This window comes from Gossypium arboreum, chromosome 11 (assembly GCF_025698485.1).
Source record: "Gossypium arboreum isolate Shixiya-1 chromosome 11, ASM2569848v2, whole genome shotgun sequence".
NCBI lineage: Eukaryota > Viridiplantae > Streptophyta > Magnoliopsida > Malvales > Malvaceae > Gossypium > Gossypium arboreum.
In genome coordinates, this window is record NC_069080.1 from 1,753,027 (window position 1) to 1,770,559 (window position 17,533).

Below are 17,533 nucleotides of genomic sequence, written 5' to 3' on the forward strand. Positions count from 1 at the left end.
AAATAAAAATTTATAATAGTAGATTTTTGAAATATTATTTTATATATTCGTTAAAATTACTTGAGATTGTTTTTATATTTACTAAACTAGTCTTAATTTTCTTGAATCGGTTTAAGTGGATAAATAAACCCCATTTAATAAGTTAGCTCCATGAGATGTTCTGTGCTCATTCGTCACGAACTTTGATCCACTGTGGTTATATTTTGCTATTCCACCATTCATGATTTTATTTCAAGAAGTGATAAATATCAAATTTATATATGAACTTTGGTCCAATATGTAATTTAATACATGAATTTTGATTTAGTACAATTATATACATGAAATTTAAATTGTGGTTCATATATATATATAAAACTTTGATTTTGATTCAATTGTATATATTTAAAGAAATAAATACATACTTTTATTTTCATATTGAATTAACATAATTATTTGTGTATATAATATATTTACATAAAATTATACTAATTAAATAATATTAGTAGTGATTTATAAAATTAAATAGAAATTAATATATAAAATTATAAAAAATTAAAATTTATGTATAATATTACATACTGAACCAAAGTTGATATATAATTTTGATATTTACCGGTTTCAGTATTTGACTCATCAATGTTAATGGACGACATTTGTGGGTTTGGGCTGGCCCAAAACGAGTCAACAATCGTGCGTTTTGAGTTCAATTGCCGATCTACTGGTCAATAGTCGTCTTATTTATATAACCAAAATAAACGGCCAGGATATCCCCAACACAAGATCTAATTTGATTGGCTCAAACAATGCAAATAGGAAATGTTATTGGTCCACGCCAGCACCTATGACATGTTCTCTCATTTGTAGCCCCCATCTGAAAGCAACGTTAGATTCGGACACTCCAAATATAAAAAATGGCTCCAACCACGTCTCACTGTAAAAGGAAAGGAGTATCGGTCCTCAAAGTTCATTTTAACGATTCAGCGATTTATAGTGGAAATAGCTCCAAGAGACTTCTTCGAAGAGAGATACAGTAGTTTAGGACTCGCGATGGCTGGCTCGTGGAGAGCACGCGGCTCTTTGGTGGTTCTAGCGATAGTTCTGTTCGGTGAGTGCTCTGCTGTTCTTGCTCTTTTTTTTTTTGCTAGATCCGCTTGTTTCCATGTGATTTCATGATCTATGAATCGTTTTTTTTATGTTGGAGAGGAAATGAAGTATATCTAATTCTGTTTTTGATGATTTTACTGCGCTTAAATTGCTGCATGTTTGGATCTGATTCATGTTCTACAGTTCTGGTGATTCATTAGATCGTGAATGAGAGTTATATCCATCTCATATCGTTTGATTTTTCTGCATTGATTTTTCGAGTACTAGTAAGCTCTGGATTTATAGAATGAATGACTAGCTAATTCGTTTGATTAAAGCTTTTATCTAAAATGACGCTAGAACTAATTAATACAAAAATCTTGTGTTTCACTCTATTTTGTTTTTCATTTGCGATGCAGTATCTTAACTTCGAATTGTTAATTTTTTGCACAAGAATGTTCTTGAAAGTTCGTTGGAGTTCCGTTTTATCTCTATGTGCAACTTATATTATTTCTTATGATTATGTCTTTTTTATAAGAATCGTTTAATTATTATCATTGACAAATCGCTACGTGGAGTAACCATTTTATAAAATTATACCAAAAGTAGATTTGTTGGTTAAGAAATGAGATCTTCTTCCAGTTGGATGCACATATGTAAAAAAAAAAAAAGCTGCAAATAGTATCTTTTTTGCCTTGGAAGACATTTTTTTCTGTGATTTGGTTTCCTTTTTTTTTTTCCAGTACATGTGTATTAATTTCTGATTCAATAGATAATTTACTTTTAATTATGTGGGTGAACATCATAATTGCAGTTAAAATTGATGTAAATAGTTATCCTAAGGGCCTTTATTGGTATCAAGTAATAACATTGTGTGAGCTTTTAAATCAGGATGTCTCTTTGCAATCTCAATTGCAAAGGAGGAAGCCACGAAATTGGGGACAGTAATTGGGATTGATCTTGGCACAACTTATTCTTGTGTTGGTGTTTACAAGAATGGTCATGTTGAAATCATAGCCAATGACCAAGGTAACCGTATTACACCATCTTGGGTGGCTTTCACCGACAGTGAGAGGCTGATTGGTGAGGCCGCAAAGAACCAGGCAGCTGTTAACGCAGAGAGAACCATCTTTGATGTCAAAAGACTCATCGGCAGAAAGTACTTTACATTTACATTCTTCTTACGTTCCTTGAGTTAGGCTTTAGGGTTAGATTGGGCTTTAATGCTAATTTTGCATATTTTTTCTATGCAGGTTTGATGATAAGGAGGTCCAGAAGGACATGAAACTTGTTCCGTATAAGATTGTGAACAAGGATGGAAAGCCTTATATTCAAGTAAAGATTAAGGATGGAGAGACCAAGGTCTTCAGTCCTGAGGAGATCAGTGCTATGGTTCTGACTAAGATGAAGGAAACAGCTGAAGCTTTCCTCGGGAAGAAAATCAAGGATGCAGTGGTCACTGTTCCTGGTTAGTGCTTTATAAGAAACAGAGTTCTCAGTTGGAAAAATATTCTGTTGTCTGATGCTTTATGATGCTCAAATGATCTCTCTGTTCGATTTGCAGCGTACTTCAATGATGCCCAGAGACAAGCCACCAAGGATGCTGGCGTTATTGCTGGGCTCAATGTGGCCAGAATTATCAACGAACCAACTGCAGCTGCCATTGCCTATGGTTTGGACAAGAAGGGTGGTGAGAAAAACATTCTTGTCTTTGACCTTGGTGGTGGAACATTTGATGTCAGTATCTTGACAATTGACAATGGTGTATTCGAGGTTCTTTCCACAAATGGAGACACTCATTTGGGAGGTAAGCATCATTCTTAGTTTTGCTTTTAGGTTTTTGAGAAAATGTTTTATGCTATGGATTTTGCTTATGGTAATTTTTCTTGCAGGTGAGGATTTTGACCATAGGGTTATGGACTACTTCATTAAACTGATTAAGAAAAAGCATGGAAAGGACATCAGCAAGGATAACAAGGCTCTTGGGAAGCTTAGGAGGGAAGCTGAGCGTGCCAAGAGAGCTCTCAGCAGCCAGCACCAGGTCCGAGTAGAGATTGAATCACTTTTTGATGGTATTGATTTCTCTGAGCCACTGACCAGGGCTCGCTTTGAGGAGTTGAACAATGATCTGTTCAGAAAGACCATGGGACCTGTGAAGAAAGCAATGGAAGATGCTGGTTTGGAGAAGCGCCAAATCGATGAGATTGTTCTAGTAGGTGGAAGCACTAGAATTCCCAAGGTTCAACAGCTCCTCAAGGACTATTTTGATGGAAAGGAGCCCAACAAGGGTGTTAACCCGGATGAAGCAGTTGCTTATGGTGCTGCAGTACAAGGAGGCATCTTGAGTGGAGAGGGTGGTGATGAAACCAAAGGTACGTTTTCATCTCCTGCAACTTTCTCTATCACAACTACACGAGACTATAGCTGATGTAAATTGTTCTAACTGAATCTATGTACAGATATTCTTCTTCTTGATGTGGCTCCTCTTACCCTCGGTATCGAGACTGTTGGTGGGGTAATGACCAAGTTGATTCCCAGGAACACCGTTATCCCAACCAAGAAGTCGCAAGTTTTCACCACTTATCAGGATCAGCAAACCATTGTCTCCATTCAGGTACATTTTACTGGTTCATAATTGAAACTTAGAAATGCCTGTCTGCCATTAGAAGGCATGAGACTTGGATTTCTTTTCTAATGCTAAGAATCGGGATATTTTGAACCTATATTGGGATATTTTGAACCTATATAACGAAGGATCGTATCTGAATACCTACTTCCCAATATGTATCGGATATGATTGTCATATACAAATACCTAAAAAAGCGAAGAGTATGAAACATAATTTGAACCTTATTTGAATATTTGTGGTTTGATATCAGGTCTTTGAAGGTGAAAGGAGTATGACAAAGGATTGTAGGTTGCTTGGGAAGTTTGATCTTACCGGAATTCCTCCAGCTCCAAGGTTTGCTCCTCTTTTCCATCAACTCACTTTCATGTTTTCTTCAGATCTTCGCCTGAATTTTCTGACTCATATTGTTTGATCTCTCAATTCTCAGGGGAACACCTCAAATCGAAGTTACATTTGAGGTCGATGCAAACGGTATCTTAAATGTCAAGGCTGAAGACAAAGGCACAGGTAAATCAGAGAAAATCACAATCACCAACGACAAGGGTCGTTTGAGCCAGGAGGAGATCGAGAGAATGGTTCGTGAGGCCGAAGAATTCGCAGAGGAGGACAAGAAGGTTAAGGAAAAGATCGATGCTCGCAACAGCCTCGAGACTTACGTTTACAACATGAAAAACCAGATTAATGACAAGGATAAGCTTGCTGACAAGCTCGAATCCGATGAGAAGGAGAAAGTTGAAACGGCTGCGAAAGAAGCCCTCGAGTGGCTGGATGACAACCAGAATGCCGAAAAGGAAGACTTTGAGGAGAAACTCAAAGAAGTTGAGGCTGTTTGCAATCCTATCATCACGGCTGTATATCAAAGATCTGGTGGAGGGCCCGGCGGTGCTGCATCAAATGAAGAAGAGGATGATTCACATGATGAACTCTAAAACAAACATCTTCGATGGCTGCTGCCACGGAAAAAAGATTGATACTGTTAAGTGTTTAGTGAAATGAGATAATACTGTACTAATTTTGGTAGTATTTTAAATGGGACAAAAAAAAAAAACTTCCACCATCATTCGCTTTTTTTATTTGGGGGCGAATATATTCATTTTGAAGTATCTTTCGTTGTCATTAGAAACACACTTCGATTCACGCATCCAATCAATCATTACTTTTGTTTTCAAACTTGTAGGAAAATTCAATAAAAAGTTGCAAATTCCATCGATGCAGTTGTTGGACACTTTGAATTCTTCAAATAAGGTTTTGGACACTTTGAATTCAATAATCCACATTGTCTTAACAAAAATGTTCTAATACTCTTTTCAATTAAGTTAATACTTAATCTGTATGCCTCACAAATTAATTAAAAAGGTGTAGTGAAACTCACAAATACTTATTTTTCAAGATCAATTTTAGCAGCTCAAAACAGGTTTTAATATTAAATGTTATGGTTGAAGTATTGTCTATTTTGGTCCATTGCATTTTAAGATTTTGTCCAAAAAGCATGTTCATAAATTGAAGATGGAACCAACACTTAAATTTTAAGATCAACTCTAATATACAATATTGGTTAAATATCACTTTTGGTCCCTCTACTTTAACACATTTCAATCTCTTTTCTTTTCCTTCTTTGTATTTTACAAAAAATTGATCAAATATCTTTTTTTCCTCTACTGGACCTAAAATTAAGATTTAATTGTTATATTTGAATTTTTACAATAATTTGATCCTATTTTGATGTGAAATTTTTTAAACATAAAATAATTCTAACAAAAAATTATTTTAGCATCATGGGTTAGAATAAGTGTCTTTATAAAAATCCACATTAGCTACCAAAATTATTAACCATGCTAATTATTTTGACTAACTAATAACATGATTTCCCCTTTTAGTCCTTACAAGATAATGGTGAAATTACAATTTTGATTTCTCTATTATGTTCACATTTGGTATTTAATCTTTATATTTTAATTTTACATAATTTAGTTCTTTACTTTTACAATGCCACTAATTAGTCCAAATAATTTACATACTTATACATGATAATTATTTTATTATTTTACTATCATATCCATTGTAGTTGGAAGATTAAGGGTGATTTCTTTCAACTATGTATACACGTCTTGGGAAAAGAAAAAGAGACTACAAACGTGGCAAAGTGGTATGACATCATATTTTTTCTATGGATCATATAACAATGGTTAAGTTTCAAATTTGGTGTCTATACTATGCCCACATTTAAGATTTAATTTTTATATTTTAAACTTGCATTGTTTGTCAAATGTTAACTTTTCCATCCATTTTGGGGTGATTTGACAAATATTAAATTCAAGGACTAAAAGAGATAAAAAATTAAATGAAGAGCTAAAATAAATTTTTTTATAAAATTATTGTAAATCGATATTTAAATTTTAATGCTGATTATGGTTATTCAAATACTTTCATGCGAAAACACCACATAACTACATGTAAAATAAATTATATACGAATGCTTTAAACACTATTATAACACAAACTTATACTACGAGCACAATACAACTACTACACCAGTTACTAAATTTATTACCTGTTTTAGTAGCCCCAATAAAAAAAAAAAACCCCTCTTAATTAATATATTCTACTATAGCCTGTAATTTTAGCTACATAGAGCAGCAAACCGCTAACTTTTATCTCATGACCCTCCATTTCAATTATTTCTATGTTTCCAATTGCTCTACATTATTGAACCAACTAGATTTCTCTTAAACTTTATTTGTTGACTTTTATTATAATAAAAAGGAAAAAAAAAAGTTTTATTGTAATATCTCTATCCTTGATCCGATGGTATAGACTCAATATAAAACTATTTTAAAACGATTTTGACAAACACTATGTGATTTAAATATTTACGCACAGTGTTTTAACCTATTTAACCTAACAATTATTATTATTATAAATATCTGCGTTCATTCGATTGCGTTTGGAAATAATTTTACAATTATTTTCACTGCAAACAGGGGCCAAATTCGATTGCGTGTTTTTCTCCGTGTCTCCTCCAAGGGGTCAACTTCGTCATTCAGTTTCTTGGGCAGCTTCTTCCAAGGTGACTGGAGCAGCCTATGAAGGACCAACCGAAGGAGTAGGTGGAGGAACAAGCTCGAGATGAGGAGGAACCTCATCATGATCTCCTCCACCATCTTCCTCCACAATCTCCGGACTGGTTTGAGTCTAATCAACAGGAACATCCATCATGCCCGTACCGGGTTGGGCATTATTGTTCTGGTTGTTGTCAACATACATTCCCCATAAAAATAGGCAGACCCCTATGATAGTTACAGATCCACCTATATGATGCTATTAAATTTAAGAAAAAAAAAAGGAAAAATAAGTTAAGTATAAAGTACAAATGATATTTGAGTTCAAAAAATATAAAGTTTATCGACATATTCTTCCAAGAAAAGAGAGTCCAATAACCATGTAATAATAAGTGAAAAAGGATGAAATGCAGAGTAAAATGCCGGCCCTAGTACGTTTGAGCACCATACCTCCAAGAATGTTGACCATGCCGAAATTCCCACACCCTGTTTCATTTTTATCAAATAAAAATATAAGTTTAATTACAAAAGTTGAAATTCTAGTAATTGTTTTAAAAATTAAGCTTATAAAACATATTGTATTTAAAAAGAAACATATTAATTACATTGTATTTACCGATAAAAAAGATGTACAATAAACTAATATCCAAATGAAACTCCCAAGCAGATGAAGTTCTGTTTGAGATCAAGGCACATATAGTGGAGAGTATAGCGCTATTACCACACATAAGCAAGGAAGTTGAAAGAATCGGATAGTTGTATCTAGTGCGAATCCGGTCCTATTAAAAGCAAAATGAAAAACAAATAATCATGAGCACTGATATTTTATTGATGTATAATTTTATTAAAACTAAAATATTTCATACCAATAAAACGCAGACTGTCGCATTGCAGAGGCAACTATGTGTTGTTTCAATAGGGTCAGAAGCGTGTAAATTATTGTACTAAAAAATCACACAAAGTTCAATTCCCAGGGAAGAGAGGTGGATCACAAGGATCTCTTAAATACCAAGTCTTTCCTTAGTCGAATATTCCTTCTATCGTAATTTAATAGGACAATTAAATACTACTATTATACCCTCAAATATTGAAAGAAAAATAGGACAAGAAAGAACACAAGAATTTTAACGAGGTTCGTAAATTATACCTACGTCCTCGGGCACTAACACCGGATGATAACTTTACTATCTCCAAAATATTACGAACAAATAGAATTCTTTAAGAATTCTCAAATGGGAGAAGAGAGAAAACTAAGAGAGAAAGATTGGTTGGGATGGTTGAAATGAGAAATGGTTAGGCCTATTTATAGTTGAGGTTTAGGGACTAACTTGCAAATGGCCTAAAAAATTAGGGACCAAAATTGCAATTATCCCTTTCAACTTTAAACAACTTGCCAACTTTTTTTCTTTCGGTGCCAATTGCACCTCCCACCATTTTGACTTTTCAACACTTACCTTATTTGATTTTTCAACAATCTCCACCTTGAAGATTTGATTAGGATAATCACATCTTCACACATTTCCTTCAACTCTCCAAATTCGATAAAGCTATCTTTTGTAGTGCCTTCAAATGCCTCTCGAGCGCCATACACCTGAAGGTGCTCAAATTCTCAGGATGTTAATCGAGTTCAAACAATGATTAAACTTGATTGTTGTTACCACCTTGGTCATCATATCTGCGGGATTATCTGCTGTCGGAATCTTCTGAAGTAGAATTTTTCCTTTTTCAAAGACTTCCCGCACAAAGTGATATCTTACGTCAATATGCTTGGTTCTTGAATGATAGACTTGATTTTTCGCTAAATGAATAGCGCTCTGACTGTCACAATATAGACTAATGTGACTTTGAACAACTCCCAAGTCTTTCAACAATCCATTAAGCCAAATAGCCTCCTTAATGACTTCTCAGAATCGCCATATATTACGCCTCAGTAGTAGACACGACCATCAGAGATCGTAAGGTAGACTTCCAACTCACTGGGGCTTTAGCAAGAGTAAACAGATACCCCGTAGTTGAACGACGTTTATCTAAATCACCAAAGAAAGTCGGAATCAACATATCCAACTACAAACTGACCAAGTGCTTCATCCTGCTCAAAAACTAAACCAACATCTACGGTTTTTCGAAGATACCGTAGAATCCATTTCACAGCTTGCCAATGTCCTTTTCCAGGATCATGCATATACCTGCTCACAACTCCAATAGCTTGTGAAATGTCGGTCACAGACACACCATCAAGATACATCAAACTCCCAACTGCATTAGCATATGGGACTTTTTCCATATATTCTCTTTCTTCTTCAGTTTTCGGAGATAATTGAGCACTAAGTTTCAAATGAGAAGCAAGTGGGGTACTTACATGTTTAGTGTTTTCATTTACACCAAAACATTGTAATACCTTTTTCAGATATTGCTTCGATTCAAACAAAGCTTGCCTCTCTCTATCTCTACTTATCTCCATGCCGAGAATCTTCTTGGCCTCACCTAGATCTTTCATCTCGAACTCTTGATTCAATTGAGCCTTCACTTATCTATCTCTTTTTGGCTCTTGAGCGATTAACATATCATCAACATACAAGAGTAGATAAATGAAAGATCCGTCATGCAACTTCGCAAATACACACAATTGTCATATTTGCTTCTTGTGTACTTCGCTTTTCATAAAGCTATCAAATCGCTTGTACCATCGCCTCGGGATTGCTTCAATCCATATAGCGATTTGTTCAACTTACAAACCCAATTTCTACCACCAGATCTGTGTATCCTTGGCTGAGTCATATAGATCTCTCTTCTAACTCACCATGCAAGAAAGCCGTCTTAACATCAAGTTGAGCTAGCTCCAAATTCAACTGTGCTACCAAGGCCAACAAAATTCTAATGGAGGAATGCTTCACAACAGGGAAAATACATCATTGTAGTCAATTCCTCCTTCGAAGCGTAGCCTTTAGCTACCAACCTTGCCTTGTAGCGAACATCTTTCTTGCTAGGAGATCCATCTTTCTTTGCGAATACCCACTTGCATCCGATTGCCCTTTTACCTTTCGGTAATTGCGCCAACTCCCAAGTATTGTTCTTCAGAGAGATTGCATTTCTTCATCCATGGCGTTTTCCATTTATCACTTTCTAAGCTTTGCATTGCTTCTTGATAAGTGATAGAATATCATCATCAACAACGGGAAGGCGAGGCCACCATATCAAGAATCGGCGGGTTTACGAATTTTTCTCCTTGGCCTTGCAACCGCAATCGGTTTCGTGTACTTAATGGTTCTTGGGTCGAACCTCTTCAACCTCTAATTCCTCCATTGTGGTGGAGAATTAGACTTATTAACTGGCAAATCCCCATCCGCTCAAACTCCACTGTTTTGGAGTACACTCCACCTTGTGGAGTATCGCTTGTCTGAATATCTTCATCTCGCTACCTTTTTCAATGTGGCGATTCATCAAAGGTAACATCTCTGCTACAGATCATTTTCTTTGTGCTTAAGCACCAAAGACGAAATCCCTTCACCCGTAAGTGATTCCCATAAAGAGAGCTTTCTTTGCCCTCGGATCTAACTTTGACTCCTTCACATGGTAATATGCGGTGGATCCAAACACATGTAAGGAATCATAATCATGAGCGGTTTTCCGACCATACCTCCATAGGAGTTTTTCTTTCTAATGCAGATGATGGCAAACGATTAACAAGATGGCGGCAGTATGTCACACCTCACCAAAATTGCTTGCCCAACCCAAAGATTGGACAACATACATCGAACTTTCTCCAAGAATGTTCGATTCATACGCTCTGCCACTCCATTCTGCTGTGGTGTATCCCTAAGCGTGAAGTGTCGAACAATACCATACTCTTGGCACACATCAAGAACGGATCACTTTATATTCCCTCCATTGTCCGTCCTAAGCCGCTTGATTTTCTTGCCGGTCGGTTTTCGATCATAGTTTTCCATTTAAGAAAAACTCCAAGCACTTCATCTTTAGTTTTCATGGTATACACCCAAACTCTTCTGGAAAAGTCATCAACAAAAGTAACAAAGTAGTGTTTTCCTCCCAACGAAAGTGTTTTGGAAGGCCCCACACATCTCGAGTGAACATATTCCAAAATACCTTTTGTATTATGGATAGCGTCTTAATTTCACTCTCTTTTGCTTTCCCGAACACAATGCTCGCAAAATTTTAATTTGCAAGCCTTTGCACCTTTCAACAATCCTTGCTTTGCGAATTTGCAAGGATTTTTCATTGCATGTCCCAACTTCATATACCACAACCGCATTGAGTCCAAGTCTTTATTTTTGGAAGTCTGCAATGATCGCTCCAATAACTGTACTACCTTGGTAGTAATACAAGTTATTTTTCTTGATGCCCTTCAATATCACAAGTGCGCCAGATGTCACTTTCAAAACCCCATCTCTCATAGTAACAACTGAACCATTGGATTCTAAGGCTCCCAATGAGATGAGATTTTTCTACAAAGCGGGCGGGCACGCATCAACATCGTTAGAACTCGGTTGATCCATCTTGATTCTTTAATTGGATTGAACCTATCCCAACAGCTTTTCTGAGCATTGTCATTGCCCATATAAACAACTCCTCCATTTAGCTCAACTAAATCGAGAACCACTCCGGTTAGGGACATATGATAGGTACAACCCGAATCCAATATCCACTCATCCGAATGGAACGACGATGATGATGCAACCATGATAGTTCGAGTCACCGGTATCATGCTTTACAACACAAGCATCTACAGCAGACTTTTCCCTTATTCTTCAGCTTTGGACAATTTTTCTTCCAGTGGCCTTTCTCATGACAAAAGGCACATTCATCTTTCCCGAGCCTGGACTTTGACTTTGATCTCCCCTTTTAAGTTTTCTTCCGAGTGTATGAACGACCTCGGACTACTAAAGCTTCTGTATCTCTGATTGAGTTTTTCTGTTTGTCCTTCTTTCTCTGTTCATAACTGTATAAGGCCGCACAGACTTCGCTCAGAGATATATCACTCTTGCCATGAAGTAGAGTAGTTTCTAGGAACTCAAACTCCTCAGGAAGTGACCCCAACAGCATCAAAGCCAAATCTTCATCTTTGAATGTCTCATCCATATTCAGCAAATCAGTGACTAACTGATTAAATTTGGTGATGTGATCATTCATTGTGGTACTTGGGACGTATGTGAAGCGAAACAGTCTTTTCTTCAAGTGGAGCTTATTTTGACTGTTTTTCTTCAAAAAATTTTCTTCAAGTGCCACCCACAACTTATTTGTAGAAGTCTCCTTTGAAAAAGCATACCTCTGCTCTCGAGAAAGGCATGATCAAATTGTGCCACATGCCAACCGATTGATCGCCTTCCAATCTTTCTCCTGTACATCATCTGGTTTCTCTTCATCAATGGCAACGTCTAGACCCTGCTGAAAAAGGGCATCTAGAACCTCACTTTGCCACATACCAAAATGGCCCGTGCCATCAAAGATCTCCACGGCCAATCTTGCATTTGCAATTGTCGGTCTTGTCCATATGGACGATGTTGAAGCTCCTACACCGACCGTTTTCTCCATAATCTTTCAATATACTTAAGGAAACCTTTTCTGATGTGGAAGATCAGTTTAAACTGCAACCACAGAGCATACTACGATTAACCTTCGACTCTTGATACCACTTGTTGTTTCAATAGGGTCAGAAGCGTGTAAATTATTGTACTAAAAAATCACACAAAGTTCAATTCCCAGGGAAGAGAGGTGGATCACAAGGATCTCTTAAATACCAAGTCTTTCCTTAGTCAGAATATTCCTTCTATCGTAATTTAATAGGACAATTAAATACTACTATTATACCCTCAAATATTGAAAGAAAAATAGGACAAGAAAGAACACAAGAATTTTAACGAGGTTCGGTAAATTATACCTACGTCCTCGGGCACTAACACCAGATGATAACTTTACTATCTCCAAAATATTACGAACAAATAGAATTCTTTAAGAATTCTCAAATGGGAGAAGAGAGAAAACTAAGAGAGAAAGATTGGTTGGGATGGTTGAAATGAGAAATGGTTAGGCCTATTTATAGTTGAGGTTTAGGGACTAACTTGCAAATGGCCTAAAAAAATTAGGGACCAAAATTGCAATTATCCCTTTCAACTTTAAACAACTTGCCAACTTTTTTTTCTTTCGGTGCCAATTGCACCTCCCACCATTTTTGACTTTTCAACACTTACCTTATTTGATTTTTCAACACTATGCTGTGTTTTATAGGGAATTTTCGGGTATGTATTTTAAATTTTAATTTTAATTGGTATTTCTTAAAACTTAATTATTTATTTTATGTTTGTTTTGTGGAATTTAGGGTTGCAGGCCATAACTATGCTCCCACAAACACTGTTGTTATATTTCCAATCATATCTCCCTTCCTTCAATATCTTTTGACATTATTCTTGTTAATTAATAAAAATTATAATTTATTTATTTACATATTCACTCAATCCAAATTAGAATTTTATTATTGTTATATCGTGTCTTTATTTTGACTGATTCGACTCATCCAACTCGCCATCTTCGTGAACTCATATAGTTAGCACGTGTGATATCCGCCCCTCTTGAGCTTGCCATGCATGTGAGCTCAGGCTCAAATGACACGTATTATCCTTAGAATAGGATACGTGTCTACATATATGAGGATCTATCTGATATGTCATGTTCATTAACAGTAACCGTATCATATAAATAGGGAAAGAAACCTCACCCGAAGGACACAAACACACATACTCAACAAACTGAAGCCAAGATTGAGGAGAAATGATCTATTTTGATTAGGCAAATGCCATAATCCTAGTCCCCATTAGCAACAGGTTGACAAACCTGTTGCTAATTCACCGAATGCACCTCTCGTTCTTCATTTGAACACCCCTATATAATGCTTCTAGCCATTTTCTCAACAGTATCACAAATCCCCCTTAGGAGTAAGTGCTGATTGCATGATATTTTAGGAGTAAGCCCCTTTGACTGGCCTTATATGCTTTTATTTGCCTAATTGTTTTAAGATGTGATGAGTTTTTGTTGATATGTTTGCTTTGATTATTTTATTATAACATCTTTAGGATGGACCGATTTACTATAACCAATATAACTGGAAAGGTAAAAATAGTTGGCGTCGTCATTAGCATCAGTGGTCTCATGATAGTTCACTTCTACGCTGGATCGGAAATCCATCTTTGGTCCACGGATATCAATTTCTTGCCAAAACTCAAAGTGAAACCATCGACTTTTCCAGTTCCGAAACAGCATTTAGGAATTGTGTTTGCCTATTGTAGTTGTCTCTGCAATGCGACAGTCAGCGTTTTATTGGTATGAAATATTTTAGTTCTAATAAAATTATACACCAATAAAATATCAATACTCATGATTATTTGTTTTTCATTTTGCTTTTAACAGGACTGGATGCGCACCAGATACAATTATCCGGTTCTCTCAGCTTCCTTGTTTATGTGTGGAAGTAGCGCTATGCTCTCCGCCATATATGCTTTGGTCTCAAAGAGAACTTCATCTGCTTGGCAGTTCCATTTGGATATTAGTTTATTGTATTTTTTTTTAATGCAATTTAATTAATATGTTTCCTTAAATACATGTTTTATATGCTTAATTTTCAAAACAATTACTAGAATTTGAACTTTTGTAATTAAACTTATATTTTTATTTGATAAAAATGAAACAGGGTGTGGAAATATCGGCATGGTCAATATTCTTGGAGTTATGGTGCTCAGATGTACGATGGCCGACATTTTACTCTGCATTTCATCCTTTTTCTCTTATTATACATGGTTATTGGACTCTCTTTTCCTGGAAGAATATATCCATATCGGGAGGTAAAGAATAATGAACTTTAATTTATTTTTTTTAATTCAAATATCATTTTTACCTTATACTGAACTTATTTTTACTTTTTTTTTAAAAAAAAAATAGCATATCTGTAACTATCCTAGGTCTACCTATTTTTATGGGGAATGTATGTTGACAACAAAGAGAACAATAATGCCCAACCCGGTGGATGTTCTTGTTTCGGAGATTGTGGAATGAGATCATGATGAGGCCCAAACCAGTCCGGAGATTGTGGAAGAAGATGGTGGAGGAGATCATGATGAGGTTCCTCCTCCTCCCGAGCTTGTTCCTCCACCTGCTCCTTCGGTTGGTCCTTCGCAGGCAGCTCCATTTTCTGACAAGACGGTAATCCTACTTGATTCTATCACGATTATGTTAGTGGGTTTAGGATTGAGGTTAATAATGAGTTGATAGACTTAGCAATGAGTTAGACTCTAGGCTGACAACCTTAGTAAACTTAATATATATAATCCTACTTGGTTCTAATAGTCTTTTAACTTTGTAATGATTACTTTCTCTCGGTTGGTCTGTTCGTGTATGTTTCTAGCCCTTTTTTAATCTCAGACACCATGATTTCAGAGGCAGTCCATAGCTTTGAAGCTTCAATGGAATCCGAACCCAGTTTTGAGGTCCATGTCTCATTACAGTCCGAAAAGTATTTCCCACTAACGTTCTCTAATCTTGGATGTGTTGCAACGTAACATGTAGTGGAAGCTGCCTGCAACAAGACAACAACAATATATTCATAAGGCTTATAAAAATCTCCCATATTCTACTTCAAATATATATGTAATGTTAATTTATTACCTGTGGGATTGTCTTCAGCAGCTTTGAAGCTAAAATGAAAAACAGATCTGCAGGTAATATACAGTAACCAAAACATTAAAATCATAAAGACAAGTATATCTATGTATGAGAATTTTGTACCATAGTTCCTTACCTGTGATGAAGCCTTCACGTTCTCTGGTAAGACGGGTTCTTACAATCCCAGGATGAACACAGTTCACTGTCACGTTGGCACCCATTTCCTACAAACAGCCCAAACGAAACCATTCCTCAATATATATGTATGCATTAGGGTTTTAATAATGAAGCATGATCATCAACCTTGAGTCGCTGAGCAAGCTCCTTGGTATGCAAAACATTAGCCAGCTTCGATAGAGCATAAGCAAGTGTCGCATCGTATTGACTGAACACAAATAAACAAACATGATGGAAAACCAGCCGTACTGTTAATTAATTGATTACTGTTTCTTGAACAATCATTTACTTGTATTCTCTTGTTAATATTATATATATATCGGTTTCATTGCTTTCTCTTTCCGGTTCTCTCACCTTTTGCTTCTGGATATCTGACCTAGGTACCGGATCATATCGCCGGAAAACCAACCGTTGATACTTGACGACACGTTCACGATTCTCCCTTGAACGCCGCTTTGTTTTGCAGTCTCCATCATCTTGTTTAGTAACAGTTTTGTCAATAAAAAGTGACCTAAAAGTTTTTGTTAACGTTAAGTTAGAGTTGATCGAATATATAAAATGTTAAAATATTATAAGTCCCTGTATATTTTGAAATTTTAAAATTTAATCCTTATGAACTAAAAATCTGAAAAGTAAAGAGATTAAATTCCTGTGAATAAAAATATAAAAACTAAATTCTAAATTTTTAGAGAGTATAAAAACTTTTGGCATATCTTAACCTATATAAAAATATGATTAATATTTAATTAAAGCATTCTCATGAAAAAAAGAAGCAATTACATTGCAAACTTACCTAGATAATTAGTGGCAAATGTCATCTCTATTCCATCCTCAGAGATTGCATGGTGATGCGCAAACCTACCAGCGTTGTTTCTGATATAATATTTCCAATAAAACAAAGCCTGTTCATTGTCTTGTTTCATTAAAGCTAAAGTTTCATGTCACGTTGTAACTGAAATTAGTTAGTTAACTCATGTCATGTTGTAACCGAAATTGAACTTCTTTTTTCGTCTCTCTCATTTTTTTTTTTTTTTGATAAGGGAGCTAAGAGTTTATGAGATTATTACATGAGGAGATTGAGAGGCAAGTCAAGTGATTCAAAATCCAACACGAATTTTCGAACCGAACTGAGTGAACTCAAATCAAGAGCCATTATAACGATCTCAGAGTTAGGAAACTCAGAAACGATCCTCGCCTTAGCCTCCGCCGCAGCTTTAAGGTTCCGTGCTGGAATCACCAATCTCGCCCCTCGTTTCGCCAACACTCGAGCCGTCTCGGCACCGATCCCCGACGTCGCACCTGTTTCAACCTCTCACAATCAAAACCAAAAAGAAAAGAAAGGTATTGCCAAATGCCAACGTACGACATCATTGGTTCATATAATTACGTACCAGTGATAATGGCAGTGATAGAACGGAGATCAGGGCAAGTCTCAGTAACTTCCTCGGCCGTGGATTTCGAGCCGAACCCGCTTGCTCCTCTTGAACCGATCAGGTACTTCACGGTTTCTAGCATTTTTTTCTACCCAAAAGTAGGATATAATTATTAAGAGATGATCAAAGTACTTAAGAGCTAGCTTTTGTTTGATTTTGTATTTAAAGAAAAAGATCAGGTAAATTATTGGACAGGAACCGTTTGACCACGACAGAGATCGAAAGTGGAGGAATTTTATAATGGAGATTTGGTGGAGAGTATCAAATTTGTAAAAGAAATATATAATGCGTTACATGTTTCGTAACTTGATTGATTAGTGATAATTAAATTATGCAGGGTTTATTGTTGCTTAGTTTTTATATTTAGAAGAGTATGGATTAAATTAAGTTATAATGATAAATTTAGTTATTATTATTATTTTTTATATTTTTATTTTTGTAACTTAAATTGTTATATTTTTTAACTAAAATACTAATTAAAACTTTAAACTTTTAAACACAAC

The 17,533-nt window shown here is 35.8% G+C and overlaps 2 protein-coding genes across 2 annotated transcripts; one reads left to right on the forward strand and one right to left on the reverse strand.

Moving 5' to 3' along the window:
* Positions 1-853: 853 nt before the first annotated feature.
* Positions 854-4,797, forward strand: LOC108456829 (luminal-binding protein 5). Its single transcript, XM_017755527.2, has 8 exons — positions 854-1,087; positions 1,957-2,224; positions 2,319-2,533; positions 2,630-2,872; positions 2,958-3,437; positions 3,525-3,679; positions 3,945-4,027; positions 4,122-4,797. Exons 1-8 carry the CDS (start codon positions 1,030-1,032, stop codon positions 4,621-4,623), a joined length of 2,004 nt encoding a protein of 667 aa, XP_017611016.1. The 5' UTR covers positions 854-1,029; the 3' UTR covers positions 4,624-4,797.
* Positions 4,798-15,102: 10,305 nt separating this feature from the next.
* LOC108456254 (short-chain dehydrogenase TIC 32 B, chloroplastic-like) lies at positions 15,103-17,314 on the reverse strand. Its single transcript, XM_017754853.2, has 8 exons — positions 16,989-17,314; positions 16,665-16,896; positions 16,391-16,470; positions 15,952-16,108; positions 15,724-15,805; positions 15,557-15,644; positions 15,424-15,470; positions 15,103-15,334 (listed from the first exon to the last, which is right to left on the reverse strand). Exons 1-8 carry the CDS (start codon positions 17,110-17,112, stop codon positions 15,125-15,127), a joined length of 1,020 nt encoding a protein of 339 aa, XP_017610342.1. The 5' UTR covers positions 17,113-17,314; the 3' UTR covers positions 15,103-15,124.
* Between the last annotated feature and the right edge of the window lie 219 nt (positions 17,315-17,533).

Excerpts from the sequence above, each read along its gene's own strand:
- LOC108456829 (XM_017755527.2), top strand. The coding sequence starts at position 1,030 with ATGGCTGGCTCGTGGAGAGCACGCGGCTCTTTGGTGGTTCTAGCGATA. Across the intron at positions 2,225-2,318 it reads AAAAGACTCATCGGCAGAAA|GTTTGATGATAAGGAGGTCC; the intron begins GTACTTTACATT and ends TTTTCTATGCAG. Across the intron at positions 3,438-3,524 it reads GGGTGGTGATGAAACCAAAG|ATATTCTTCTTCTTGATGTG; the intron begins GTACGTTTTCAT and ends ATCTATGTACAG.
- LOC108456254 (XM_017754853.2), bottom strand. The coding sequence starts at position 17,112 with ATGCTAGAAACCGTGAAGTACCTGATCGGTTCAAGAGGAGCAAGCGGG. Across the intron at positions 15,806-15,951 it reads CAGATATCCAGAAGCAAAAG|TCAATACGATGCGACACTTG; the intron begins GTGAGAGAACCG and ends ATTTGTGTTCAG. Across the intron at positions 15,645-15,723 it reads AGCTTGCTCAGCGACTCAAG|GAAATGGGTGCCAACGTGAC; the intron begins GTTGATGATCAT and ends GGCTGTTTGTAG.